This window comes from Augochlora pura, chromosome 5 (assembly GCF_028453695.1).
Source record: "Augochlora pura isolate Apur16 chromosome 5, APUR_v2.2.1, whole genome shotgun sequence".
In the NCBI taxonomy this organism is placed as follows: domain Eukaryota; kingdom Metazoa; phylum Arthropoda; class Insecta; order Hymenoptera; family Halictidae; genus Augochlora; species Augochlora pura.
The window spans coordinates 15189068-15215953 of record NC_135776.1 but is presented as its reverse complement, the minus strand read 5'-3'; the positions used below and the strand labels follow the sequence as shown (position 1 = coordinate 15215953).

General features: G+C 39.2%; 4 protein-coding genes across 7 annotated transcripts in view; 2 read left to right on the top strand and 2 right to left on the bottom strand.

Moving 5' to 3' along the window:
- The first annotated feature begins 73 nt into the window (after positions 1–73).
- On the top strand, positions 74–2089 carry LOC144469791 (uncharacterized). Its single transcript, XM_078180422.1, has 5 exons — positions 74–539; positions 913–1147; positions 1231–1395; positions 1675–1784; positions 1859–2089. Exons 1-5 carry the CDS (start codon positions 389–391, stop codon positions 2023–2025), a joined length of 828 nt encoding a protein of 275 aa, XP_078036548.1. The 5' UTR covers positions 74–388; the 3' UTR covers positions 2026–2089.
- A 129-nt stretch (positions 2090–2218) lies between these two features.
- Positions 2219–4691, bottom strand: LOC144469790 (CDK5 regulatory subunit-associated protein 3). The gene is made up of 9 exons (XM_078180420.1): positions 4554–4691; positions 4185–4359; positions 3840–4078; positions 3511–3781; positions 3294–3424; positions 2954–3223; positions 2667–2878; positions 2423–2594; positions 2219–2357 (listed from the first exon to the last, which is right to left on the bottom strand). Exons 1-9 carry the CDS (start codon positions 4557–4559, stop codon positions 2283–2285), a joined length of 1551 nt encoding a protein of 516 aa, XP_078036546.1. The 5' UTR covers positions 4560–4691; the 3' UTR covers positions 2219–2282.
- Positions 4692–5211: 520 nt separating this feature from the next.
- On the bottom strand, positions 5212–6780 carry LOC144470261 (transmembrane emp24 domain-containing protein 7). Its single transcript, XM_078181209.1, has 3 exons — positions 6471–6780; positions 6006–6251; positions 5212–5931 (listed from the first exon to the last, which is right to left on the bottom strand). The coding sequence occupies exons 1-3, from the start codon at positions 6624–6626 to the stop codon at positions 5716–5718; spliced, it is 618 nt and encodes a 205-aa protein (XP_078037335.1). The 5' UTR covers positions 6627–6780; the 3' UTR covers positions 5212–5715.
- Positions 6781–9298: 2518 nt separating this feature from the next.
- Positions 9299–26886, top strand: part of LOC144469657 (uncharacterized) — a 50250-nt gene continuing 32662 nt past the window's right edge. For 2 of the 4 annotated variants that reach the window (XM_078180158.1, XM_078180154.1), the window contains exons 1-2: positions 18539–18612; positions 23173–23408. In XM_078180158.1, the coding sequence (XP_078036284.1) occupies positions 23243–23408 (166 nt within the window). In that variant the 5' untranslated portion in view covers positions 18539–18612; positions 23173–23242. Of the gene's footprint in view, positions 9362–18538; positions 18613–23172; positions 23409–26886 lie in introns of those variants that run through there. The other 2 variants (XM_078180155.1, XM_078180157.1) reach the window with 2 other exon arrangements.

Genomic DNA, 26886 nt, shown 5'->3' with positions numbered 1-26886 from the left:
ACTTCTTAGGTGGCCGTCGCTGGATTTTTTCGGATCAGTGTCTAGTATAACGATAATAGTTGTGCAGCTTTCTTAAATGCAATTTAGAATTTGTCTTCTTATTTGAATGAACGAGTCCGGGATATTGTTCTAATAGAACTAACAGTCCAAGGAATTCGCCGGCGATGATTTGAATGGTTGGCTATAAAGGAAATTTGAAAGTGTTAAAACAATTCAGCCCGAAGCTTTGGAAGTGTTCAAATATTTCGTTGTAACGTGATTGACTGGAAAGCCTGCAAATGCGCGTCGAACGATGAGCTTTCCTGCGATTCCAGACGATCCTATGAAGCCTGGACTATTGGTTCATATTACATGGGACGAATTAGGAACGGCTCGTAGCTGATATGAGATGAAACCGTATCAATCAATGAAGCGTAAAAGGATAAACGCCGCGCTGATTCTTCATGGGCCTGGAATGTTGCAGCCGATGATTCAGTGGAGGATCTTCTTCATCTTGTCATTTGTGATACTCGTGTCATCGCCTTTTAGTGATAGTCGTGGTACGTAATATTAGAAACCCTAATACGATCATTTAAAAAACCATAGAAAACAGAGAATAAAAATCGATCGGTAAATCACGAATCTGGATTGTTGACACGATTACCAGACATTTTCAGTGTCATAAGCGCATCGTGTGGCACACTGTAGACGGAAGTGTGGCTCACTTCGCAAGATCACGGTGCAACTAGCGTGAAACGAACGAATGCACGGGTGAGAAAACTCGGAAAAATATGCGCTTTCGAGCACACGCGCTACCAAACCAATCGATAGACAATGTATAAAAAGAGAACAAATATTAATTCATGATTAGAATTATTAACAATATTCATGTCTATTAATGAAATTTATGTTAATATGATTTTAAACACGCAGCAAGGAATCCACCGAACATCCAAAAGATCGCGAACAGCAAAACGCTGAGATCGAACAAAGACGAGCTATCCGCTAATTACATAGACGATGGATGGCACAACGGAAATCTTTATGAGGATCAACTTGAAGAATCATGGGGCTCGATGCCAATGCAACAACAAAACACAAATATTTATACGCAGGAGCTGCCTTTTGCTAATTTCACCCATAATGATACGGGGGATTACCAATTAGTGTGAGTCTAGTTTCTCGAAATATCTGAATAAATTCATTGAGAAATCTCGTACACGGTCTAGTAGAAGATACGGGATGTTTTAGGATACATAATGAAGAGACATTGTCGCATAAAAGGATTAAAAGAGGAGTAATACATCTTTACAATATGCTGGTCTGTGCAACTGGATGCAATCCTTTATCTTATAAAGGATATGGGTGTTATTGTGGCTTTCTGGGTGCAGGATATGTTATAGACGGCATAGACAGGTAATTTCCGTCTACATCATTCAACAATAAATGTATTGAACCTCAAAAGTAGACTGCTGATCTTTATGTAAAATAAGAATTATCTGAATCAATTCTTAAGAACAAAAGAAATATAGAAACTTTATCCTTATTTTAATAATTTTACTAAATCCAAAATAACACGCAGTTTACTTTTACTCTAGAGATTAGAGTTAGATGCTCCAAGATGGAGAAAATGCCAAAAAAATTCAGGAAATTGTTTACTATAGTTAATCTGAAACTGAACATTGCCTTTTCCAGGTGTTGTAAAATGCATGACTGGTGCTACGATGCTACAGATTGTCCGATGTTTTCAGAATACTTTGTACCATATTATTGGAGGTGTTATCATGGCTACAAGCCGGTTTGCGGTACAGTCCATCGGATTTTTGCAGCTTCCAAATTATTTTCGATTCTATAATTATTAGCCCCATTTATTTTACAGCTGTTGAGCACGGAAGCTGGGGAGGATCTGGGTCATGTTCTCAACGGTTATGCGAATGCGATCGGTCGTTCGCGGAGTGTCTGAAACGTTATCCTTGTCCAACGACTAAAGCCGTATGCACCTCGTCACCTTGGAGATTGGTTCAGAATTTGTTCATGACCATGTGATTATTAACAGGATTACAATGAATATAAATACTAACATGGAAAATTAATTTATATATTGCGTTAATATACCAAAGATCACACGATTATTTTGTACATGTTGCAACACTTACACCCAACACGAGTGAAGGAACAAGATATATTTATAATGAAATATATATATATGATTTATTAGAATTTACTTTGAAGTATAAAACTTTGTGTAATAAACTATGCACAAAAATAATACTCTATTAACAACATTCTTTTTGTAATATGAATTATTTTACAATATTAACGACTCCGGTTAAATGTACATCTCTGTTTTTGTACTTCTTTGAAATATCTTGTTCTATCTGTAAATAAATGAAGAACAAATTATTGAAGAAATATTTACAATATGAAAGAACGTTATAGACACCTTTTCTTGTAACTCCTTTGTCCTTTGTATAATACATTGTAAAAGGGGTTGAAGCGCCTCCACTTCTTTCACGGCATTTTCCCTTTTCTGTTTCATTGCATTTTGCAATGCTCTCATTTTGTCAACTAAACTTAGCTTCTGTTTCAAGGTTGTAGAAAACATATCTATATAACTGTTAAAAGGGAATGATATGTTAGTATTATTTGACTATTGTGTAAAAATAATATCCCTCTCATTTATTTACCTCGGAAAATGTTTAATGTTATGTAGGTGTTGAACTACTGGGTTCAGCATCTGGGATAAAATAGCTTCTACACTGTCTAACATATTTTGAGTGTTTTTTAGATTCGAATACTGCAGAACAGAAGACGAGTCATGAATTTGACTAAAGCTTAGAAAATTCATGTCATCGTCGGATTTTAATTCGTGTAATCGTAGTATAAGGAATGCTTCCAACTGCACAGAAATGGACAGTTCAGAAAAATTTTAATTATTGGTATGGATTAAGTAGGAACGAGTAACGGTAAATACCTCATATAACTGATTAATAAAATCATTTCTAGTAGATGGATTGTCAAGAATTTTGTACGCTTCGGTACCGTTAGCCACTCCACCTTCAATACCAGCTGCTTCCACGACTATACCAGATTCTTCCAAGGAAACATTGAAATCTATACCATCTGCAGGTGCAACTTCCTCCACATTCTCTTCACCCCAATCAATTTCTGCCCCATTTTCCAAATTAATATCACCACCCCAATCTATGTCTGCATTCAAGTTGAAATCCCCAAAATCAATTTCCTATAATTTAATAAATGATAAAACTGATAGATTGAAATACAATTCCATGATCCATTCAGAATCTACGTACAATATTTTCTGTGTCTTCAGCTTTTTTACTTTCTAAATCGTCATTATCAGTATTTATATCTAAAGGTGGTTCATTAATTGATAATGGAGGTTCGCCATAAATCCATTCATACGTGGTAGTGTTGCCTTTATCTAATAAATATATACATATATTAGACTTCGTTAGAAAATATCAAACTTATTGCATATTAAATTTCCATAACTAAGTTTGAGCTTACCAATTACATATTTCAACATCGGAACACAACCATCATCATGCAATCTACCTAGAGTGTAATTAACAAAAGCACAATAAAATTCTATGGCTTTTTGTATTGATTTGGATTCTTTCGCAATTTTCTCATAAACCTCTGGTAATTCTTTTACTTTTTCAGCTAGTTCCTGTTTGATATGATTGCCATCAATGCATAATTGTTTGCAAGATGCATCAAACTCTGACTGAGCTGCATTCTCTAATTTCTTAAACTCTGCTTCCTTCTTCTCAAAGTCCTGTATATATGCTGATTTTAACACAATGAAAATATATAAATCTAATATCATTACTTACAGTTTGCATCTGTTCCAATTTTTGAATTTGTTTCTTAGTGCTAGGCACTTCATATTTGACATTTCTAATAAGAATTTGTGCTACTTCTGCTAAGTACACATTATCTTTTTCATATGCCTTAACTATTTCTTGCCAATCTTTCATTCTTTGCGAGCCATACCTTCCAAAAACATTTTTTGAATCAGCCTCTGTCTCTTTTAATATTTCCACTATTTTTAAACAGTGAAAGTAGTTTATATCTAAAAATACATAAACAATTTTATATATTTAATCATATGCAAATTGATTAGAGAAATTATTAATGAAGTATTAAAAGGTTGTATGCATAGTCCGTATACTACTTACATGTTCCAGATAATAATTTAGCAATATCATCATGTTCAGGCATATCTTGAATGGCATTATTAATTTTTTCTCTAATAACTAAAACCTTTGTATGCCAATCCTTATTGCAATGTCGCCTGCTTATTAACCAATCTAATAATTTTCTAGTATCAATAGTGATAGAAAAGTTTTGTTCCTAAAAAACAGTTTTCGTTTCTTATTACAATATGCTATGGTTAATTTTAACTTTTTATCGTGCAGTGTGTGTAGAATAAATAAACAATGTATAGTATCTACAGAACATCGAATTGTGCAAAAAGATTTATTTATTTTTAGACTATAAATGTCTATAATATCTAAGCGTTAAGGGGTCAAATTTACTAAATTTACCTCCATAATTGAAAATGCTTATAAACAACCAATTCAATTTTCCCCTGTCTGTTTCTCTGTAGGTTATAACAGCTGTCGGTTTTAGGTTACAGTGTTACAACGTTACGGAGTGGTTACAACGTTACGGAGTGATTACAACTACTAAGATACGACACCGGCTGTCTTAATGACATGTGCCTTACGTATTTCCGGTAAGGCGGAATTTAAATCTATAGAACATCATATGATAAACAGAAATACGTGCCACGTATTCAAATTTTGATCAATGCACATTAACAACAATTGCAGTGGTCAGATGTACACTAAATTATTTTTAAAAAATTGAGATTAATTATAGTACATTCTGAATATTAAGGTACATTTTTTTGACGAATCAATAATTCCAATATTATGATATGGAAAGAAAGTTTACGATTTATTTTGTTACGTTTCTTGTACATACAAATTTCTGATATGCGAATGCATTTTTTCTTTAACAATGAAGGTATTGAATACTTATATAAAATATGCCTATTGACAAAAAACTTTTATACAACTTCCATTGTCTCCAACAGTGAAATATTTTTCTTGGTATCGATTAAGTTCAATTTAGGAACATACTTATTGTACAATTATTAAACATAAGGAGAATAAATGATCGTAAAGGTAAACATAGCCATTCGCGCAGATATTTTAATTTATTATATTACAGATTCACAGTAAGAAAAAATGTGTTTCTTCTTTCGCGGTAATGTCCGTTACACTGCCAGTAGCAAAGTATAATTATAACTTAAAAATTTCGTATAAGAAAAGATAAGACAATATAACAGTCCCGACTGTTGCCTGTTAAAGCTCTCGGTAGAGCAGGTACCCATTCTAAAACAGCCTATCCTTCCTATAACTTAATGTCCAAATAATACACACATGAACGAGCATACACATTTTCATACACAAGTGAACAGAATTTATTCTTGTTAGAATGTTCCGTCTGTTTGATATAGAGTTATTTCATGATGTCTGAAGGAAAGCCAACACATCCGAAACAACTGGCCGATGTTACCATGGCACCATAACTGGTAATTGGAGCTCGTTTATGACGTAATTATCACATCGCTCAGACGGAGACGGTATTTTATTGTGAGCAAAAAAAATACTGTCATTCGCAAGTACACTAGTGAATGCGCTAGGGTTTCCTCTCTGTGAAGAATGTCTTCAAAATATACACCTGCACCACACCTATAGTGATAATGGTAAATGTTTCTACAATTGACCATTTCAACACATGATCATTCAGATCCTCTGCACGTTTACGGCCTTGTGCTTCCCTTATTTGATGATGTTTTTGGTAGTCTAGAATTTTATTCAGATGTGTATGTACTTCTTTCACTGAAGACTCCATCTAAACAAAATCATTAATTGCAGTATCTAATTTTAAACAAAGATATTCAACTTTAAGATTAATCTATGTATTACCTGAGTCATGACAGTTACATGTTCTCCGAGACCAGCCAAAGGCGCCTGATCACCCACACGGAAGTCCATGTAGACTAGCTTGTGTGAAAATGTAGAAAACTCATTGCTAAAACAGGCCTTATACGCTCCTGTCATAGCAGCTGTAAATTGATGCGAATCAAACTGAGTCTTAATTTGTTGGAAGATAATTTCTTTATTTGGTGCTTCTAAGGATACATCTACATCGTACTGTCCGCCTGTCACGACCTGAAAAACGATATTAACATATGCACTTATAAAATACAGTAGCAATATAACAAAAACTTCAATGCCAGTGCGATCGCTGATAATTCATGACAGTTCACAGTCAAAATGTGAACGTGGCTAATACTATCGCGTCATAATGAATGAAACTGGTTATACGCACAGTTTCATAATTGCGCATTATTAAGAAAAGTATTTGTTTAATAGTACGCAAAGACGTACCTGAAATTCCAACATTGCCGTCTCATTCTTTGTGATATCTTGAAAGAAACACTGTTTCTCATTATCTGGAAGTTCGAAGGTTAACTCAACACCACCAGTGCGTAATATCGTACCGAACAGGGAAACTAATAGCAAGTAGATCGACCAGTAGTCCATTTTTGTTAATCTGTTTATATTGCTGTTTACACGCTATTCTACATACATTAAAGCTTAAATAGGTTTATAAACCTCGACGTTTTATTCGTCGATCTAGGCTCCGGCCAAAATTTTATCCAAACAAGCTATTTTAACGTGGCCGGATATTATGTAGTCGCGTTGATGTGACTGAAGCGCCGTACTAACGGAACTGACTACGTCGACGTCCGATGTTTAAGAACGTTTAGAAATCGTATGTATTTTCTTTTATTTCATGTTTATCAACAAATACCGTTTTTTGTCATAAAATAATTCGTAAATTGTTCGAGAATATTCTGCCAATCTTATTAACACATTTAGAGGTTGTTACAAATTGTTATTTGTTATGTGTCGTGTTTACTCGTTACACTTACAAAATCAATATTGCTATAATTAAAGTAAACTCTGCATTGCAGGATAAAAATATTTCAGATAATTAATAAGTATTTACAGCTATGCCTGGTTTATATTTAACTTATGTTTATGATTACAGTTTCATATGAAAATCATGTGAGAAGAACTTTTTTATCCATTGTTGAAAACGTACATATACATATGTTTTATAGATTCTGATACTGAAGGAGTAATAAGTTACCTTGCGATTCTGATTAAATATATATTTATAGAAAAACTCGTAAATTTCGTCATGTTGTCGATGGTGTATTATTAAGTATGTACCTACATGTGTACGAGTTCGTCGAATATTAAATAGTTTCCTGTACGTGTTTCCTCTACATTGCATGTACCAAAAAACCGGAAGTTCGTTAGAAGATTATCGATGATTTAATATTTGACACGGAATGAACAAAATAACTCAATCGATAATTGAGTTTCACTAAACGGTACAAAATTTCGGTTTGAACAGACGAAATTTTGTAAAATCGCAAAAAATAATTTAACGCATTTTTAATATCTAATCAGCGTTGTTGTTCAATACAAGATGCAATAATATAGATCATTTCTTTAATTCTGTAAAAAATTCTTGTTATGTACAACGTTCTATAAAAACAATATTATGTTTAGCACTGGAAACTAGCGTCTGTATGTAAGTACATAGGAGTGTTTGCATGAGGCGCCCTAAGGTCCCGCCTACTATTCTAATAGAGTATCCTCGTCTGTCATGTTAGTTATTCATGGAAGTGTGTTGCAGAGAACAAGTCGCGTGTATCGAAGGGCAAAGGGGGCATCCAAAAGAGAGGGAAACCAGTATAAAGGTCTTTTGCATTCTGAAAGAATACCGAGTGCGATGGGGTATGCAAAAATCATATGTAACTCCCAGGATGACTTGGTAAGAAACCCTACTATGTACAATTATGAAAAACATTTCAACTTTTATCTGGTATTTGTTTTATTACTTATCATGATGCTAGATTGTCATATTTGAAATGTGCTCTGTTTGAAAAACTTGCGATACAGATTTTCATTTTCCCATTCAATTTCATAAAAACTGAAATAAATTAACAAATTCTGTCTAAAGGTTAGACTAAATTTACACAGCGATTGTAACGTAGTGCACAATCAGGCAATTTCATGCTGTGTAACTTACCCTCACTGTCTGTGAATGTTTAATACCATAATGTCGGCTCTTTGCTATGAATTTTTTGATAAACCCGCATGGCGTGTTCAAAATTTATTTAACGATATTGAAAAATCATTCTAAATTTAGTGTTGCTATGTATATCGAGGATGAAATCGATACAGAGCAGTTCGATTGGAAACGAAACGCGTTCCGTTGTTTTCCCGCGTAAAATTAGTATAACCTATGATTATACCATTCCAACGAATTCCTTCAATTAGACATTTGAATTTTGAACAGAAACAAAATAATACTTTCATGTACATAGTATATTCTAAACTTTATTTCACACATGGGTATGTTATGGATCATAAATCATTGTTTCGTCTCTCTACCATTCTATCATGATACACAAAATTAGGGTTGAAAAGAATACATATACAGTTTGGTTGCTGAGGCTTGTGCGATCAAAGTTAGAGGAAGATATTTGAAAATTTAATTAGAGATCGAAGCAGAACAAAGATTGCTTAATTGATCGAACGTGATGAAAATGTTCGAAGCCCATGGAAATAAAAGTTGAAAAGACCATTTACGTTTTTATTAACAATACATTTTTCACGGGGTAAACGTGGACACGTGTGAATTAAAGAAAAAGAAACGTCCCTAGAAGAGAAGTATCGATCTCATCCTCTACGGGTGTGAAATTTAAGAACGTCTTCTCCCATGTACACGTGCAGCTAACTTTCCCGGATTAGTGTAGGTGCTTGTACACGGGATATACATGCATGGCTGTATACGTGTGTCCCCGGAGTGTAAGTACACGGGGCGTCAGGTTCGAAATACGAACAACACGAGAGGTTTCTACACCACGATTAACTCCATGGGAGTGGGGAGGAGGAGCACACGACCGCATCAAGCTGCTGGGCACCATGAGTTTTCGAACGACAACGGTAGGAGGCAGATCTCTTCCCCGGGCGTCTCGCCACCGGTGTTATTTTTACCCACGAAAATTTCCCTTTCGCGTGTATACTCGCAGAAGGAAATCCGTCGCAGAAAAAGGAAGTGTGTTTCTGTCCGGTGGGGTCTGTGAGCCGCAAACGCGTGTGAAAGGAGAAACGCGTTCTTACAGGTTGAGACCGAAGATGATCCAGTGTAACGTAGGTCGGTGACTCGAAAAATCCTCGTGGCGGATGTTCGTAAGGTAAGCAGCACAATTCACAATATATACTCCTTTCGAAATATCTGTACATCCGGTTTTAACGATACGGGGTAATAATGTGCGTCTCACTCATAGAGAATAGAATTAGAACAGTATGGACACCGTTACCGGTTTGCGGGATTAGATCTACAGAAATCGATAGATCCATGGAACAGTGTCGACCACGGAACTTTCGAACAGTAAATAACGTTTCTAAGCATGTTGTTTCTGTGTCTGTTAAAATACGATAATGTTCGGATAAAGCAGTTTCTACTGCGTATTAAACGATGGCTATTAAATCGATGTTACATTTAATCGCGAGTGAACTACCTTTACACGAAGTTGTATCTAAGGAAAGTGGACGTTTAATTAGTTTGTTTTATTCGTTGTATTGTACCGTAAAACATGGGATAAATGAGTGTATAATGAGCGTGAGATGGTGGAAAAGGGGATACGGTAGTAGTTCAAATTTTGGCGGATGACAAATAGATCTGTTGTTGCGGGTAATTAGTGATGTATGACATTTAGTGGTAGAGTTGATCAAGTTTACTATACACAAACGTAGAGAGAAGCCTCGACTCTTCGTAATGTTGTTTCTGAAGAATTGAAAATTTATATGTCCGACCTTCTTGTTTATTGTAAGCAATGTTTCTTCCTTTTCGAAGAGTTTGTACGTAACTTTCGAAAAGTCATTAATGGAGATTTAATACCATTGGATACGTTCCCATCAGAGTCAGGCAAACTTCATTCGATTGACGAATAATGAATAAGAATAAAATTTGTATTCGTTATTCGCGAGTAACGAATAACTTTAGTTATTCGAATAAGAATAAGATTTGTATTCGTTATTACTACTCACACCGGCATTATATATTATACATTTTTGTAAAAGTGATCGTAAAATTGGCACTCGTGGTCTATCTTTCATTTTTTTCATACTTCTAAATTTTTTCAACTAAAATTATTTGCAAATAAGTTATCTACGAATAACGTGATAGTAAATGATTCGAATAATGTTCAACTCTGATTTCCATTGAGTGGGTTAAAATATAAACGTATGGTTTTTGTCTATGCTAGGTTACAATACATGTAATTGTCCTTCGACCTTGGTAATTCATGGATAATTCTACCTGAAATCAAGGGTGTAACAATGCTGCTCTATTTGGCGGTTATTGCTTTCAAGATGGAGCAATAAACGGTGGATTTGTAATAATAGCAAGCATGAAAGATAGTTTAGTGGAAATGGCTACCTTATCAATCCACAAAGAGTCTTCATTGACATAGATGCGGTGGTCACGTTTGAAAATCGATTGCCATATTCATCACTTTATTCTGTTTGATTTCGTTAGTTATTTACAATTACGAAGTGGGTTCTGTGCGCTTTGAATATTTAAAATAATATTATAACATTTAAAGTAATCAACGGTACCAGATTTAAATCTTCCTTGCTCGTAAATGGAATTTTTGAGAAAGTAGATAATTAATAGTTGTATCAAAGGAATTGGTCATTGTGTTTGCAGTTGTTTTGAATAGTATAAGTGGATTGTTTCGGGAGTACAATTATTACAATTAATAATTTGATATATGTATTTTGGTCAAATATTATTGTGAGATATTTGATCGTGTTCCGTTGATTGGAATTCGGCTAACGAGCGTCTGTAATTAATTCACTGTTATATTTTCCTAGCACTGGCCTCGTTTTCGGTTCCCTTCAAAATTTTCACGATCAACGAAGGAAAGCGGCGTTGGTTATATGTATACGAGTGGAGGGTTGCTGTAACGAAAGTTAAAAATAGTCGAATATAGCAAATGAACGAAGCAAGGTTGACGGACGCGATGCTGAAATACCTGGATATATTAATAAATTTCTCGTTGATCCTCCTGCATCCTAGTATAAATAACGATGACATAATATCCCCATACGCACTTAATGCAAATAAATGTTACAATTCCTCTCTCGCATACTCTATTCAACACTTGTGGTAAATGACTGGCAACGATTTTGAAAGTGTTAAGAAAAGAAAGGGCAAATAACAATTTCGGACATCTAAGTGCACCAACGCAAATAAATGTCAGTCTATGTAAGATATTAATTACACAATACTAGTATATAACGGTGTATAATTTTAAATGATTAAAAATCTACATATTACGTTTCACCTGAACATTATAGCGGAACATGTGTCGCAGTGCTTATATTGCTATATAATCTTACTTAGTGCCTTCGACAAATGAAAGAAAAAGAATAAAAATGCAGAAATAAAACGAAGGCTAGTAATAAAGAAATTATAAACATATAAATATGCGCTATATATGCAACGTGTTGTTTTGTTATCGTTGCGAAGCAGCGTAAAACGCTTTTAATGTTCCGTAAACCCGGTGTTAAAATCGGCTAGGAACGGAGATTCCTTAAAACGCGAACCCCATCGGTTTCTCTGCTCGTTGTGTAGCTACGAGCTCTTATAATCTAGTAATTAGAAACCGCACAGAAAAAAATCTGCGGAGCTCATGTTCTACGGTGTTACGCGGTGCACACGTGTATATCGTGCGCGCCGCGCTAAATTGGTCTGGCTAGAATAAAAGCTGGCAGCGGTGCGTTACAAATGCCACGTTTCTTCCAATCCGCATTGGCAGATCGCCTGCTAATTATTAACCGAGCGATTCTCAATTATCCGTCACAGGCCGTTGACCTGTCCGCTCGCGGATGTCGTCGCGGTGAAAACTACGGTTTATCGGGCGGACAGTAAGATCGATCGAAGCCACGTATTGCACTATTTATGTGGAACTCGAGTCTAGACAGTCGGCAGCGCGCCGTTTTATGGCATTCTCACGCCAAAATCGTTTCCCGAGAATATAACCGGGCCCCGGGAAACTGTACTGCACCCTTTATGATGTTCACGCGGAATTTATTTCCTCGCTGCAGTCGCTGCCCCGCGGGCCCCCGTCTGCCGTTTTCCCGGCTTCTTCCCCCAGGAACTCGAGGGAAACTTTTGTTTTCACAGGACTAGATTCTAATATTTCATCCCTTATCCCAAGCTGGTACTTCTGCCACACGCTAATAACTAGGTTCTGTATAGCAGCGAAATTTGTTGCTACAATTGGAAGGAATTGGAGTTGATTAGATCTACATGTGCATAGTATTCTAATTAAATTGCAAATCGGATTAAATTACGTTCGGTAGGAAGTTGAAATTGTTTTATATTTCGCTTGTTCCTCTTCGTTATAAATGCATAAAATCTGCAAACATTTTAATCCTTTTGGTGCCAGGCAACGATACATTTGCTGCACCAGAGAATTTTATTATCAGGTTTTATATTCATAGTGTATTGAGTATTTCAAAAATCTATTCTCCCCTAATTGTGATTCGCATGCCACGTTATTTGCCATTTCAATTAAGGCAGTAATATCGACTAAGAGGCAACATTGAGCAACAAAAATACTCGTAAACGAGTTGTCCAGTTATTTTGTCTTTTGGCCGTCTCCAGTAAAACGCTGTTTTTATCGTCGCATTAAAAAAGTATTAATCCATCTAAGGAGAAACGGTTGACCTTGGGATCCGTTCGTCGTATCGTTAACCTCTTTGGATTCAAACGTAAGCACACTCTTTCTTCATCAATTTTACGACACCGTTAAAAAACAATGCTACGGTTTTGGTGAGTCAGGGCCGCTGAGCTTTCTTTCGGGTTAATCGTTGCCGGCGAGTACTATTCAAAGACAGAGGCTCGATAATTGCTGGGGACTACGGCCGGACGCGAAATTAAGCAATTATTAGAACAATACTCGGTAACTATGCCCGGTGCACACCGGTAATTAGACGAGGGAATCGGATTGAATTAGTACGCGGGATTAATGAAGACAAACGCCGGGATTCACGGCGAAGGCCGTCACGATCTAAGCAAGCAAAAACTGTGAAAGCGACACGAGCACAATTAACCGAACAACCGGAATCGCCGATCTAACGCATTATCTTCCAGTCGGGGGAAACTTTCTCTCGTCATGCACGCGCGGTATACCCAGGTTGCAATGCAAATGAGAAAATTTTCAATAAGATTCGCGAATCACGGTACAGTCCTACGAAAAACAGCAGCTAGCTGCGTAACACTTCAGAAAATTGCGATAAGCTCCGGGAATCGTGGATTCTAAAAGTTGAATTCGTTCTCTAATTGCTTATAATATAGTTAAATCTATTTGTATTTGTAATGTATGTTTTACGAAAATATCTAATGTATTCAGCTATTTTGGAGCGATTTCACCGAGCACGTATCCTCGGCTCGTTTATTTATCCGATCGCGTGCAGCTTCCTGCTTCCGCGGCACTTGCACTTTTAACAGTCCTGCCCTGTCCCATGCGTTAACTCTTTTTTCCCAGACACGCCTAACTCGCGCGCCTGCCTCGAATAACTAGTTAAATGATGCGTTGCGTGTCGAAGTTGTTCTACAGGCCGATTCTCGCGACCGGGACACGTCAGGGAACTTTTCTGGTCGATGTTGGACAGGAAGGCGAAAGGTGAACGATTCCTCTGCAGCTACACACCTGCAATATGCAGCTGCATAACACTTCTGTCTGTCCAAAGATATCTTTCTTGCGGAATCGATAAGGTAGAGCTGCCATGAATAGTCTTGTTTAGAACAAGATTTCCGTAAAGTGATAGACTTTTGTTCACACCCTGTAGAAAGCTAGAAGATGGTAGAGACTCGAAGCTAGTGGAAGCTAGAACATAGCAGAAGACAGTAGAACATGATTTACTTCGTTATAAAGATCGACTCGCGACAATTTTTTTGTTATTTCCGCTCGGTTAGTTCGCACGTTAGGTTAGTTGTTGATTGTAATTATTAGATAAGGCTAACATCGCGTTATCAAGTTAGGCGTGGTAAAGAGGATGTTCACGAAGCACTTTGTGTTCGAGGAACGTTCCGAGGATAACGAGATTCCGAAGGTAGCGTCCAGTCTCATCCAATCGTGAGTGGACGGCTCATTTCCGTCGAACTTTTGCACGTTCGCTGAAATATCCCGCATCGTTCTCATAATATCCCTCTTGAAGAAGAAACGAGGGGAAAGAAAGAGGGGCGGAGAGAGAGAGAGAGGAGAGGGAGTGTGCACTTCATGTGCGTGCGTTCTCCTGTGTATACAGGAAATAGAAATCCAATACGTTCACGGTGTTCTAGACCGAGAGCAACAGCCCAGTGTTTCACCTTGCCCTGGGAATTGGAAGACGCTCGTCTCATTTTTCTTAAGGGGTGACACTTCGAAAAGGTCGATATTTTTGTCATTTTCTTAGTTTTGAGCCAGTAGAATATTATGTTAAAAAAATGCAGAAATTACAGTGTTATGTCGTGGAGGAGTAGCTGCTACCAAAATGTTATTTCGGCACGACACAACGGAAGAGTTTTCCAAGAAAATGCGGGTTCTTGTTCAAAATCGGAGAATCTACCAACACTTGTTCGAAGTTAAACTTATTTATTTCGCCGAAGGTTGTTTCGCACAAATACAACAGTTGAAAGTGGACGCGTGTTTTTGGAGCCCAAATGTATGTTGCTATATTTCTAATTCTGATATCTTCTATTCTATATTTGTTCTGTTCTAATTCTAATCTTGTTCTGCTGGGAAAACCGAAAGTCACCATCGACGTCACCTCGGTCCTCTCTACCCCTTCGACTCAAGGGTGGATGTTGCAAAGGGCTGCCTAATCGCGATGGGCCCATGGCAGTGACGCGGAGTCGCAAGGAACGACGGTTGGGACCGAGGAGGTGGCACCGCGAATCCTTTCAGAGATTCCCGGGCCGCGCGCGGTCATCGACAAGTCGCCAATACCTGATTTAAAAGTGGATTTAAAAAAAGTACGGGTGACAGGCCCACGCCGTAGGCAATTTCAGAGGTCCCAAGCACATGAGGGACATGATTTATGGCATCCCGCCGCCATAAAACACGACTAGGTAGTCCCGAACTGTACTTTATAACGTATATTGGATTAGTGCAGTAAAACATAACAACAGTTTGAAACGAAAATGTCCTGTGCATTAAATTACTAGAGAACGCAGTATACAATGATCCGCGCGACTAAGTCTATTCATTGTCGTAACGAAAGAGCAGACAAGATCGTTTTCGATCGAACGCACAGCGTCCTCCCATAATGCTCAAATTACAGACTCGTTATCAACACATTAATTCCCAGAAACACAATTAACGTTTAATGAGTACAATTGATCACCGGCCTCCGTAAGAAAAGTAGCATCGCGAAGCCTTTGATCATTTTAATACGCATCGTCTGCAATCGAGAGAGCTACGCGATGATCTGGGTCACGTATTGGTTTCACACCTTTCGTGTGACACGGTCGACATAATTAATTGTTTATCAATCTCGGGTAGCTGCGTCTTCGAGAGAGGCCTGTCTCGTTTCTCTTGGCTCGTTTCAGCTTGTAATTAAAGCTCGAACGATAACGAACCGCGATGAATCCTCCAATTTGCGAAGAGAACGAGATCTTCGCTTTCAATGGCTGCCTTAGGAAGTCGATAACCTCGCGTGGGTGGATTACATAGTTAAATTCAATCGAATGCACATGAAACTGCAATTACAATTTCATGATTCTTTACTGTTCTTTATTTTGTTATTTATTGTCATTTATTGTTGTTTATTGTTATTTATTGCTTTGTCTATTGATTTTTTCGGGAAAACGCATCTGGTGGTTGCGATAGTTCACTAGTTAACCCTTAGGGCTCTATGGACGCATGTATGCGTTTGACGAAAGTCGCCGTTGTGGCCGAGGGACGCAGATATGCGTTTATACTCGTCATAAAGATAAGTCATAAGTCATAAAGACCATAAGCGCTAGCCGCGCGCTGTCCCTACGGACCCTTTCGGCCCGGAGTATTTAGAGCCGTAAGGGTTAACATTACTTTCTTGAATTGTGTAATGTGTGTACACTACTCTACCTTTTTTCGAATAACTTTGTAAGTATTTAAAAGTATATAACAATTTATGCAACATAACTTAATCCGGAATATTTCATGTCTTGACATTTTTTTTGTAGGACAATTTACGTAGAATTGATCATAGTAATTGAAGCACATTAGGACAGCGTAGAGAAAATAGAAAGGAGAAACAGAAGAAATTAACAAACATTGATAGATCGGTACACGATTTGAAAGTTATAGTAAGCTTATAGAGGACGAAACAATTGAAAAATTGACCTACTTTCGTCGAGGTCTAAATTGTTTGCCGAAGACACGATAGATCAGCATAGTAATCGATTAGCGTTCATTAAGATGGACGAGACAACCCAGTAAGCCGGTACCGAAGGATTCCCGAAAGTTGTCGAAGTATGTAGGCGGTATGCGCCATAGTAATCGCACTCGGCACGTGTTCGCGAACGCGACAAGGTCTCGTAAACGTGCGCAGATTTTCTTCATGACTAACCAGATACAGGTCAGACAACGAGCTTTGTACTTTTATGGTATTACTTGAAAACCGGTAGACATTCCCGTCAAGGCATCTACTGTTTTTGTACCGAGCCTTGTGACTATAATTAACTGCAGAAGAATCTGATGGTGTACGTCGTTCTTTTTCCATTCACGCTTATGCACCTCGATCGTTATTAAGAAAAACTGGCTCTGCGCGTAATTTAATCAATTTTGTAGTGTCTCTTGAAAGAAGCGTCCGCGAATTATAGATGACGCGTGAATTTTTCTTAACGCAATATACTGGTGTTAAAGTTTATTTATTAAATATGATATCCTGCTGTAAAAAAGGGGAGTAAAATGCAGCGCGTAACGCAGACAGTATACAGGTCCGAGATTCCTCAAGTATAATTGGTTATCCTAATGTTTGCTCATCTCCGAGTATCAACGTGCCTCGTTCTCGGAGGTCTCGGCGAGGGGAGCAATTACGGGGTAGGAGATAATTATCCGCAGCTTATGACAACCTTCTGGAATAGCATACAGCCGTATACATCTGTTACATGCGATGGTAGTCAGTAGTTGAAGCGAGAAACGTGGGCTGCGATGGCCATTTAAACCCTCCCTCGCAACTTTCCGAGCAATTTATCCGTAGAAAGATTTTATCGTGGCCGGATCCTAATCTCTTCGAGTTTATTCGAAAACTCCTGCAAAGTCGCGCGGTAATTTCTTAACATTAATCCGTGATACAATGTGCGCGTCGTCAAATGTTACCGTTATGTATCGTCAAGTACTTTCAAACTTTGTGATTCCATGCATTCGTAACTAGACCGATTGAAATCAGGATAATTTGACGTTGTTTTCGATGTGCTTGAATAATCATTCTAAATGCAAATATTCTTTCACTGATTTTTACTTTGCTCGATTTCCATATTAATTGTTATATTATTGCTTCGTTGTTTAGTTAAATAGCATCATTTATAATCCAACGGAATTTAATTCTGCTACTCTGCGTCTAAAATATGCGATGAACGAATCTTTATTCGCCGCATTTTGCGCATTCGAACGCAAAAGCGCCCGCAGTGTAATTACTGCAGGCGCCAGCAACCCCTTTTTCGCCAATGAGCTCAGTCCAATCCATTGAAAGCATCGCCTCCAAAGTTATTCCTTCTGATTGTTTGAACAGTATATTATTTAATCAGGCTAGACGTTCCTTTCCCAATAATTGTGCCTTAATTAATTCCGAGTTCTTACCGAATTACGTACATGTATTTTTATTTTAAAAATACGCCCGATATAAATTTTATCAAGTCGAGAAATTCATTTCCACGCATTTTAATTTGTATAGAAAGGAAATTCTGCAGCAATAGGCATATCCACTCTACCGATCTCTTTATTTTTAAAATATCTGTAACACCAATTCTCTTCCAGCGCTGCCAACACACGCAAATATTTTTCTCGACCGGGAAAAAAATTGTAGTTCCTATGGTCGAGCTTTCTCACCCGCTTTTCGATTGCAACGAGAGTTACGCCTCACCCTGTACAGCCAGAAACGACACGAGGGGTAGTTTCTCCGGCACGATTAACTTCCACCGTGAGGGAGTGGGGGTTGGCAGCGTCGTGGTGGCAGCGTCGAGCGTGCACCATGAGTTTTCGAACAGCAGCGGAAGGAGAAGGTTCTCTTTGCGCCTTTCACTGTCGCGAGTGCTAGCAATGTCGCTTTGTTATCGAATCCTCTCCTCTCGATTCTCTTAATCGCGATTCAAGTGTGGTTCCAATTGTTGGCGCGTGAACTGTTACCTTGGGAAACATATTTGGAATACTGTTCGGGCAGCAGAATCCTTCGAGCAGGTGTCTGAGAGGTACTCGATTTCGTCCAAATGAATTTCATTAACCCTTTTCACTCGGATATGTCATCCTGGGGACATGATGCTGTTGACAATTATGATACAATTTTTGTCTCCCAACTCAGCGTCCATGCAAATACTGTTACACCAAGGTTAATGAATATTAATATTTGTGAAAATTGCGAAACGAAATTGTCAATTTCATTCTGTACATGGACTGACTAGAAGGAGGATCTCGAAAAATTTGTTCAGCAAAATTAATATATAATATTGCGAATATTTTTGTCAGAAAGGTCTGTCATTCGAGTATTAAAGCGTTAATTACTCATCCGTGATCTAATAGATTTAAATAAATACGTTCGATTTCTTGCGTTTCGAGAGAATTCTCCGAGTACTTTGGAGTTGACAAGAGAGTTTGCTTTGCAAGACACACAGCTGCTAATTGCAAGAATGATTTGTTTAAATGGCACAAGAAGTAGAACATCTCTTATAGTACGATAGAAATGTGCGAGATTACCTTAATAACGCTTCGATGGTAATCCCTTATTGTTGCGTATTTTCTAGTCAATTTTATTTTTGTAATTTCGTATTAGGAAATTGTGTGGAATAGGACAATTGTTTTCGATAATATGTAGAATCGAGATAGAATAGATTGCAAATATGGTTTAGACATTTGTTAGAAGCTCACGGTGGCACTTATTATTATGTGGGATTTATTATTAACTGAAGAATTTCGCGTGTATGGAAAAATTGATGGAACTACAATAGCGCAGATTTTTCAGTTGCGATAGAACATATAAATTAACAATATATAACACATGCTTATTTGCTTCTTACAACGAGTAATCCTTTAGTTGACGAAAGAAACTTTCCTTTAATTTTATCTTTTTTGGAATGTGAATTTCCATAAAGATCCGCAGTCTATCGATTACATACGAACTAGAAAGTCGTCGCAGCCAAGAAGAAAGAAATTGCGAAAATATCGCGGAACAGAGATTTGAAACAGTCAGAATAGGTTTATCCAAGGCGTTGTTTCATCCGTGAACTAATTTTCGCCACAGATTGCTATTCTAGCAGCCCGAAAACGTGTCACGAATCATAGACAACGCGGAATAAAGGGCTGCAGACATTAATGAGGCAACAAACGAAAACGGGTTCGCGGAATCGTCATCGCTGAACTAGTCTGCTGCTTTCTGATATTTAGAACGAGGCTAATGCATTCTCGTCATTCATCGTCATTCTTTGTAACAAAAAAACAATCTTCGTCATCTATATAACCAAAAACTATTTCTGTCATGTATAATGGAAATTGATAACCAAAATCATTTCAAGCAAACATTATATTTCATATTTTCTCGTTTCGCTTGTAATTGTTATATAGTTTTCGTTATTGAGGAACATTCTGAGTCCATGGGAGTGTTATAGTTTTGTCACAGAGTACGATAGAAACTTATTTATATGGTGGTCTTTGAGGGAACAAATGCAGGAGACACGGTTATTTGTGACGGAGTTGTCGACCGCATTAATAAATTCCACGTAATACGACAAAGGGGACAACCGCTGTCGCGGTTATATTTTTGGAACACGGTTTTGGCATTAAGCGTCTGTAAAATGGTGTCTTCGCCGGTGTATTCCCCTCTCCGGTCGCACACTTCGCATAGATGACCTGGTCAAGCTAAGGCGTTCGAGGAACCTCGGTGATTTTAGGGGTGTAATGCGTTGTCAAGCGGCCAAGCTGCCAGTGAAATATGTATTTTCCCATCGGACAACCTGTTAACATCAATTCCGAGCCCGACTTTGCCCAGGTAAATATTTATCATCGCCCATCTCGGCGGTCATCCCCTAAGTCGTATCATTTCGGGGTCTACTCTGAGTAATTGACATTAGACCTGGCTGAAAATATCTGACAAGTGTTAGAAATATTAGATTAATATTAGTGTAATATTTCTGTATCGAGCTTTGCTTCCGAGAATTATGTTTAGTATAATGTAGAACGGGTTCGCATAATCTAGGACGGTTAGAATCATTTCTACTTCCATAGATGCTGTATCACGGTGTTCCTTTTATAGCGAATGATAATTTGCTATTCACGGTGGATTGCGGTTGCATGTTTTTTTTTCATGAAATCTGACAATAGATTCTCCCGTGTGATTGCGACAATGTATAATAAAGGTGATTAGTAATTGCACATGATTATGTAAGGTTTGCATAATCCCGTTAGGAACACTGGAATGGCTTCCCTGTAAGAATCTGATTATTGCACTCCTGTATCGAGGCGTCATGAACCGCGCTATCAAGGCCCGCGGGAAACCAATGATTCCATTGAAATACGTGCTGATAGATTCGCGTTCAACAACTGCATCTTCTCAGTTCAATAGAGTAGAAACTTGGTCACTTAAATAAAGACATATGATCTAACTCTTGTTTCTTGCGATTGTTGCAGACAATTTTGATCTTGTACGAAGATCCAGAAGAAACAGCGCGGCCGTGCTATAGCTTTCAGTTTTCATTCTAGAATCAGTGTGGGTAAACGTGAAGAAATACGAAAGTACGAGGGATAACATTACATCGAGGAGGTTCTCGGGACGAGATTCTTTATGGTCTAGTTTCTCGAGTCGTCACCATGGAAAGGGGTCGAAATCCTCTCCGAGTTTTTTTCGAGAGACGCATTCAGCCAAAGTTTCTACCTGTTTCTCGTTGCAATCTAGACTGGTTCCAGTCATGGACCACGAAGCGAGACAGACGCGCTCTGGCAGACCCGCTACGCTTCCATACCGCGATATTATTTTCTATGAAGTGTGCTCTTACTCGTACAAATTCGCCTAGGACGCATAATTTTCGCATTAAACGTGAACCAGTTGTTTGTTACGGTTAGGTTTAATAACTCGGGAACTTGTTCTTTAAATTATAGCACACGTGTCGCGACGCCCTTGTGATCGCCAGACTCGAGCATCTTTGCGGATGCAACGTTAGACATCTGTCCTAGGAACTTCTTGTAGTCGATGAAATACGTGCAGAGAAAAATAATCGAATTTCAGATGACATTTTTCATTGATATGTAAAGAATTATGTGGTATTTGAACTCATTTTCATTGGGAAAAGCTGAAAAGATATCTCGATAGAATTGATAGAAGGAAATTAGGAATGACCCTAAGCATGTTTGGTTGCATGTTCGTCGCGAAGATCCGCTGTTCGAGTGTTAATTTGATCGAGGACTCGGCGCGATCGCGAAGAAAGGCGACTATGCAAGGGTGTGCAAAAAAAAGGGAAGAAGCAGATAGAGGAAAATGTTGGCCAAAAAGATGGCGACCGATGTGTATCGACTACGGTTACCATGCCTCGGAGCACGCACAAACAAACCGGTCGACGACGGTGGAGTGCAACTTTAGGGTTCCCTCTTCTGGTTCGCGTGCACGCTTTTCACGTGGTGTGTAAGTGCCGGCGGGGGTGGAACGGGTGGTGGGGACCGCTGCATTTCCTCCCCCGTCGACAAAGGCTCTTTTAAGCACGAACGAGTGCTGCACTTAGCCGCACAGAAGCGTGCACCCGCGGGAACAGAAGTCTTGCGATTCCGAGCGACACCGTGATTCCGAGTTTTTTGACAGTGAGAGACGGAGAAAACGAGAGCGAGCGAGAGAGAAGGGGGGAGAGAGGGTGTGCGTCGCCACGCTGTCACACCGGTTTTCGAGTGGTTTATTGTTGCGAATCCGAAACGAGCCGCCGATTGTTCGCGACACGCGTCCGACACGGGGAAAAAACGCTTGCTGCTTTGTCAATGTTTTATTCGGTTGCTTTTTAAACGGTCACGACGGGTCACCGGCGAAAATAGAAAAATGTTGCTGCATCGCTATTGATTTTCTTGTCGCAGGTAACAAAGTGGACAATATTCGCTTTCCTTATTCTGGTGCCAACGAACTTGGCGCTTCTGTCGAGCTTGCGATTGATAGCGCCACCTAAAATACATTGTAATGACTTCTTCGCTATTAATATCAATGTTAAGCATACGCATACTTCGCCGTCGTAACTTTTATCGTTTTATACTCGTACTCGTTTTGATATGATGAAGCATTTCCTGGCAGAGATGTCATCAACAATACGAAATTTTAAAAAAATCCGCTTCGGTGAAGAAACGGGAAACGGTCCAAAAATTGCTCTTTTAACATTGATAACTGTTCCTTTTTTAACGGCATTTCTACCGGCTTCCGCGGAAATTGAGGCTCCCAATTGGCTGGATGGTATATCCGTGTTCCTCTTCCAATATTCCATGAGTAATGCATCCGGCGAGAGGTCACAAAGCTTTTTTAATTTAAAATACATTACCGTGTAACGAGGAAGAATTGTAGATTAGTCGCCGGTATAGGTCGATCATGTTCCCATTAGATTATCGTACTTGGGAAGCTTCCTGCGGGAGAAATTCAGTTTGCTTCTCGGCTTTGTAAGATAATAAATGTGGAAGAACTTTGAGAGCTTCGCATGGAAGTTTGCGATCCGATTATTAATATATTCACAGAACTCTATTTATACAAGTACTTAGTATTCAGGACCAGTGTTTGACTTTTCGTTTCTACGTTGCAGAATTCGAATCGGATGGCTGTTCATGTAAAAGCTGGGCCCAAGGGCGCGGTGAAGGCGACAGAGCACAGCAATGACGCTTCCGGTCTCGAACTACCAGGAACTTCTTATTCAAGTTCGCGAGCTGACCCATGAAACGATCCGTCTGCAGAGACAATTGTCCTCCGATTTGTTCGACAATGTCGACCCGCCGGACGTGAATCACAACTTCTGCCTCGGCCAGAAGAACTATGAGAAAGGTGAGTGCGATCGATCGTAGTCCATCGAATCGCTGCGTTTCTTCCACTATATACCACGACATTTTCTGTCTCTCGAACTACTCCGTCAACATTCGAAACAGTTCGAATGATGCAGCATTAATTATATTTTAAATCATTTTATCAAAAGGAGTTTTGTTGCATTGCATTAATCCAAATGATCTGTTGGATTATTAGGAAACATTGACATAACTATAAAATGTTAAGATTAATATTAGGCAATTTTGTATTGCTATTACTATTATTATTATAACAATAAGTATATTTAGTATTAGCGGTGGGATATATTTTCGAAAACTCGAACGATCAATTTAATACTTTTCCGATTGATTCATGGAAATCGAAGGGCTTTTGCTCACGGTAATATATTTCGCCGTAAATACGTACTATGGAGATGCATAATGCACGTCTTTACTGTCCCGTAAACGCGACATTACTGCAGGTGCGTTGAACTTGAGATAAGCGTTAACGCTGTACCGCTAGCTTGTCAGTGGAACACGTAAAAGTAGGAAAAAGAACTCGTTTCACGCGAAATTCAGGCGACTCGGCAACTTAAACGCATGTAGTGTTCGAATCTTTTGCACACCGTAACAATTGAATCGGTCGGGTTAAGTACAAGCCAGCATTAATTGTTGCTTATTAAGCTTGATCTACATAGCCACGGCAGAAAAATGTAACTGTACCTTTTAATTTCGGTACGAGCACGCTTGGAAATGTTGATTAGAGAGGGAACATTGCTCCCGGCGAGACAAAACCGGTATACGGAAACGAAGATTAGCGGAATCGGAATATCTGACCTGGTGGTAGGGCGACAACTAATGACAGAACTTTTTGACGTGCAGGGTTAGGGTAAATTTGAAAATAATAAATGTTTAACCCTTAGGGCTCTAAATACTACCGGCCGAAACGGTCCGTAGGGGCGGCGCGCGGCTAGCGCTTACGGTCTTTATGACTTAGAGTAAACGCATATCTGCGTCCTTCGGCCACAACGACGACTTTCGTCAAACGCATATATGCGTCCATAGAGCCCTAAGGGTTAAATAATGGCATAAGCAAATAGCAACAGTTTCTAAAATACAATAGGAAAGCCTTTGAGTTCAGAAAAGATGGAAGAAAAGTCTAAACCTCCCACGTAAACCTAATATTCGCTAATTCCAGCATAAATCCCTGAAACGGTTAGTTCGATAGAAAAGCGTCGCCTGTAACCAAAGCCGGCTAAACCTGCTTCCGGCTTAAAATTCGACTGAATTTCCATGTAGCTAAAGGATTCCCTCATTGGGGACCAGTTCCGCGTGCGTTTGACGAGATCGTTTCCCAATTCTCGCATAGTTCGCCGGTATTATCAGCGTGAGACGGATGGGAAAAGCGGCACGAAGCCCTCGTGTGCTATCTCTGGCAAGTGGTGTCTGCTAGATCCAAGCCGGGGCTGCAGTTGGACCGTTGCCACGCAATGGATCCAAAGCGCTAGATCCAAAGCACTCGCGTCGTCCGGGAATGAGAAAAACCCGCTGGCTCTTGCCGGATCCGTCACTGGCAAAAGTAAAAGCTAGACGACACCTGGGACGCGAATCTTTTTGCGTCCGTTGTCTCGGTTTCCTTTGTTTTTTACCGCGGCGCCGAGCTGCGGACGTTGCTGCTGCGGATGCTGGGTGATTTAGGACCCGGCGCATGAGTTGTTAGGTCATACTACGTGGTATTAAATGCCGGCCTGGGAATAAGTGTAACAAGATTCTGTTGACACTTTCACGAACGTGCCAAAAACTAGGAAAATTTTCACAAATTAAAGTATTCCAATCGAATGGATTCAAATTGCGGGATAATGTTATACGACATCGTGTTACTTTTTCACCATTTTGGAGTGAAAGCAATCTTTAAATGGATAATAGATCGAACACAAAATAGCACAGACTTTTCTGTCAACTGGTTAAAATTATTATCTATCGCTACTTCTCCCATATCTTGCAATTATTGACGATAATTTTTCTTCTGCAGAAAAATCCACAGCCCTGCTCATTACGACAATTCCTGCACCAAAATGCACCGAAACTAGGAAATCGAGACCGTTCGAAGTCGCTAATTGCGAGCGGTAAAAACGTCGAATCAATGTCGTCGTCGCTCCCCTAATCGCGATCAGACTTTAATCCCGGGGCCGATCCGGTGCAGCCCGCTAATGCTACACTTTTCCGATTTACATAACGACGTTCAGACGATTGCATAATTGGCTTATGTCGTCGTTGTTGTAGGTACGCGAGCGAAACAGTTGCGTGTCACGATGCTGTCACATATCGTCGAAGCCACGGAAATCAAAAAGAGAGAGCAGTGCGGCTGGTGTGCGCCGTGTTCTGCTGGTTGGGGTATATTTAGGCAACCGTAAACGGTGCTAGGAAGGAAAACATCAGCTTTTGTGAACGGGTACCGCGACAAATTCCGGATGCGTGGAGAGGATGAGCGGTAGCCGGTCGCCGGAACGGGCTCGTGGTCGTGTGCGAGGCTTGTTGGCGGAGGTTATCGCATTTTCCTGGGAAACACGAGAGATGTGAAAAAAGGAGGAGCGTGTATCGCGTGCGACACGCACTCGGATATGAGCATAACTTCTCTGGTGAATTATATAAGTGAGAGTTGCACTTTATGTTCGGGTTATTAAAGGGCTACGGTGATTGGTTAGGCGAAACGAATAGCTGCTTCGCTGCTGAATCAATTCGATACGGTTATCCTGCGTATGTATCTACAAATTACTCGATCCTGTTACAGGAAACTTAATTAGGTTTCGGACGTCTTCAACAGCAGCCCCGAATCTATCGATGTATAGTTACTGCGGAGTCGATACACACAGTGCGCTCTAGACTGCGAATCTTTGCATAATAGAAAAATTGTCTACCCAGTAGTATTGTACTTTTAATTTTCCGTGCAATGCACTTTAAATTGTCCATCGGCAGCGAGCGACGCGTTTGCATTCCGATAAGAAAGGTTCAATTGCCCGACGTGGTTGAAGACAGATATCGCGGAAGTCGATCGATCGTAATTGTTCTATTTAAAGAACGCTTCGTGCATCGTTTCGTCTGTCGTGCAACTCCATTCAATTACAGGAACGCGTGAATGCACTGCATATTTATACTGTTTCGTCACCGAGGAGGCCGCGCGCGAAGATCCCAACGAGTTTAACATACAATGCGGCCCGGTCGGTGTCTAGAAAAGGCTGCGATCGGCGCATATTAATGCAGGAAATCAGTCATCAATTTCGAAAAGAAACGCTTTAACGCGCGATCGTGCTTGCCCCGTGACGAAATAGATCGTTTGAGCTTTTTTCTATCGATGTTAACAATCATCAGCTGAAAGGCCCCGCTACGGGGACATAGCATTTATGTCATAACATATAGCAATTTAGTTTCTTCACTGCAATGTTCTTTATCGAATATTACAACTTATTACATCATTGGTTCGTTGACCATGCACTAACAAA

Excerpts from the sequence above, each read along its gene's own strand:
- LOC144470261 (XM_078181209.1), bottom strand. The coding sequence starts at position 6,626 with ATGGACTACTGGTCGATCTACTTGCTATTAGTTTCCCTGTTCGGTACG. Across the intron at positions 6,252-6,470 it reads CGGCAATGTTGGAATTTCAG|GTCGTGACAGGCGGACAGTA; the intron begins GTACGTCTTTGC and ends ATCGTTTTTCAG. Across the intron at positions 5,932-6,005 it reads ATGTAACTGTCATGACTCAG|ATGGAGTCTTCAGTGAAAGA; the intron begins GTAATACATAGA and ends GATTTTGTTTAG.
- LOC144469791 (XM_078180422.1), top strand. The coding sequence starts at position 389 with ATGAAACCGTATCAATCAATGAAGCGTAAAAGGATAAACGCCGCGCTG. Across the intron at positions 540-912 it reads GCCTTTTAGTGATAGTCGTG|CAAGGAATCCACCGAACATC; the intron begins GTACGTAATATT and ends TTAAACACGCAG. Across the intron at positions 1,785-1,858 it reads TGGCTACAAGCCGGTTTGCG|CTGTTGAGCACGGAAGCTGG; the intron begins GTACAGTCCATC and ends TTTATTTTACAG.
- LOC144469790 (XM_078180420.1), bottom strand. Across the intron at positions 3,224-3,293 it reads CTGAAGACACAGAAAATATT|GAAATTGATTTTGGGGATTT; the intron begins GTACGTAGATTC and ends ATTAAATTATAG. Across the intron at positions 2,595-2,666 it reads AACATTAAACATTTTCCGAG|TTATATAGATATGTTTTCTA; the intron begins GTAAATAAATGA and ends CCCTTTTAACAG.